The 3,005-nt window shown below is 43.3% G+C and overlaps 1 protein-coding gene across 1 annotated transcript; it reads right to left on the minus strand.

Moving 5' to 3' along the window:
* Positions 1-1,019: 1,019 nt before the first annotated feature.
* On the minus strand, positions 1,020-3,005 carry LOC140527122 (nuclear cap-binding protein subunit 2). Its single transcript, XM_072643827.1, has one exon. The coding sequence runs from the start codon at positions 2,844-2,846 to the stop codon at positions 2,376-2,378; it is 471 nt and encodes a 156-aa protein (XP_072499928.1). The 5' UTR covers positions 2,847-3,005; the 3' UTR covers positions 1,020-2,375.

Consider the following 3,005-nt stretch of genomic DNA (forward strand, 5'->3'; position numbering starts at 1 on the left):
CTCCTTGCCCTCTCTTTACACAGAAGAGGAGCTTGGAATTAGGAGTGTGCTTAGTGCCAAAGTTCTAAAATTGATACAGCTTTCACTGTCCTCTCTTCTTTTTCCTTTACCCAAACTCTAATCACAGATTCTTACCCTTTTTCTTTTCTTTTAAACCTCAGTTCATTACCCTTGCTCTGAATTAAAGTTTTATTTTTCTTATGAACAATCCCTCCTTAGACCTCTCTCTCTCCTTTTTCTTTCCTTTCTCCCTCTCCCCTTTTCCTGGTGAGTTGACAGTATTTCTACAGCTTTGTGTGTTCTACTTTCTTTTGACCAATTTAGATCAAAGTGAAGTTTAAGTGATGTCTGGGCCTCCACCTCTTTTCTCTGTATAAATTGCTACTTGCATCCACCATTAGGTGGTTAATTCGCTTCTCACTTCTAGTGTGAATCTCCTTCACCCCCTTTCCTTTCAAAACATAACACCCACTCCCAGGTCCTCCAGTTTATTACACATCTTCAAAGAGCTCCCCCCATTAAGTTTACACTTAAGATATACTTGTATCATTATCACTTTCCTCTATTAGAATGCAAACACTTCAACCACTGAAAGATTTTTCTCACTGCTCATCTACATTTATCTTTTTGTATTTCTTTTTATTCTGATGTTTGTATTACAAAGTTTCTACCCAAGTTGGATCTTTTCATCAGGAATGCTTAAGCCAGGCCCCATTTCACTAAACATCTATTTTCTTTTCTCCTATAAGATTATATTTTGTTTTGCTGAGTGAGTTATTCTTGACTTTAAGCCTATATCTTTTGGTTTTTGTATTACTGTATTCCATGTTTTTTCCCCCCTCTCTCTACCTTAGATATTAACTTTTTTCCCTTTTTTAGGCTCTTGTTCAATATGCAGATCCCAAACTCTCTTAATATTAAGCAGAGGGAAGGGGAGGTTTAAGGCCTTGGATGTGATTCAAGCCAAACCCTCCCTGTACAAATTAGTAATAATGAAAACACATATCAAGATAACCAACTAAAACTCAACAAATCATTTTTATTAAAGATTGAAAACAAAAGTTCACACTAAAGAGCTTTCATTCCCAATTATCTTATGTTGCAAGACTACTGAAAAAGAGAGGCTTATTATAGTTACTGATCATCAGGTTTAACCCTACTTGATTCTTCTACGTTGATAAAAATTCTTTAAATTGATAATCTGTAAATCACCCAGGTTTTTAAGAAATCAATTGCACCGAGTCAGCTTTCCAATACACTTTCTAATTTTCTGGATTTAAGGCAATTAGCTCAGACCTGTCCTCCCCAATATACACGCTCAAATAGATTTATCACGAAAAATATTTAAAACCGTCAGGAGTTTAGACAGCATTTAAGTTGCCTTTTCAGTGCCTGAAATTTTAAGTTAGAGCAAATATTCTCCAACTACGGTAGTTCAGCAAAGATTTCAGGGTCACAAGTCAACCTGTTCCTTAGGAGCAATCCAATGGTGATACACAAGAATTGTATCATTTGAGTGTACGCTACTTGACTAGAAAACTGACAATTTCACACCTTGTAAGTAAAGTTTGATATTTCATAAGAAATGTTTTATTTTCCTTGATTTTCAGGCTTTATTCTAAATCTGTCCCATTCCCTTATGATTCTGGTAATAAATGCATCTGAACTTTCAAGAACTTCCGCTTCTGACTTCACCTAACATGCCATCCCAACGTCCTTTTTTTCGTAATCTCTTAGGGATAAACTTTAGGACAACATTCTCTGCACTGGCTTTCCGGAGAAAGATTAAAGGACGCGCTTAATGAGCACCATTAACATCCTCGTTATAAATTTCTTTACAATTCAAGAGCACCAGAGCTAGTGTTCTCCCAGGTTTTTTTTTTTTTAAATCAAATCTCTAGGATTACTCAATAACCTGTCTCTTTACAGTTTAGAAGTCACCTTGGAAAGCAAGAAACATCTTCAAAAAAGCTAAGAAATTTTTTTAAAAAACGGTCCTCATTCACACCAGCATTAGAACTGCTATTCTACACAGTAGCTCCAACCCCCTGGAACAACGAACAGTTAACACGGCCACTTTCTAATCCTGCTTCAAAGAAAATTTTGCTGGACCGGGTCAATAAATAAATAGTACAGAACCGCTCAGCTACTGTTCCTCGGGTGTTCAAACTCGCAAGGTTCCAAGGCCAGGCCCAAAGCCACAGTTTCTGTCACCTGATCATCTTCCAGTGTGGGAAATCAAGAGGTTTCCTGCTAAATTCTCGCGCAAAAGCAGGGGAATAAATGAGAGTCTGGGGATCAGTCGGAGCCACCGGGATCTGTCCACCAGCCCAGCTGCCTGTTTTGTTTTTTTCCCAGGGCCGGCCTCCGGTGGCTCACTGGTTCTGCACTATCTTCCCATAGCCGCCCCTCCCCGCGTCGTAGTCCTGCCGGTACTCATCCCGCACCTGGCCCCCGGACCTGCCGCGGCCGTACTGGCGGCCCTCGCGGAAGCCCGCGTCCCAGTCCGTGCGGATGATGCGGTCGTCCAGGCGGGTCCCGTTGATGTAGCGCATGGCGTTCTCGGCGTCGGCGCGGCAGTAGTACTCCACGAAGCAGAAGCCGCAGGCCGTCTTCTTCACCTTGTCCAGGCCCATGATGATCTTTTTGATGTCCCCGCTTTTGCTGAAGAGCTCGTAGATCTGTTCCTCCGTCGTGTAAAAGGACAGGTTGCCCACGTACAGCGTGCAGCTCTTCTTTAATAACTTTTCTTGGTCGTCCATTTTACCTCGGAAGTGCTGGTCGCGGTACCAGCCGAGCTCCACGTAGGAGTCGCTCTGGAGCGCGCTCAGGAGTCCCCCCGACATGATGGCGACGGCGGAGGCGGTGGAGAGAGGTGGCCCGCCCGAGAGAACCGGCGGAGGTGAAAACGAGGAGCCGGGACAACTCCGACGACGCGCGGCACAACCCGGGCGCTCGCTGAGACCACTCTGCAGCGGTTGGCGGCGGACTTCCGGGAATACCGG

Source organism: Notamacropus eugenii, chromosome 2, assembly GCF_028372415.1.
Source record: "Notamacropus eugenii isolate mMacEug1 chromosome 2, mMacEug1.pri_v2, whole genome shotgun sequence".
NCBI classification, from domain to species: Eukaryota; Metazoa; Chordata; class Mammalia; order Diprotodontia; family Macropodidae; genus Notamacropus; species Notamacropus eugenii.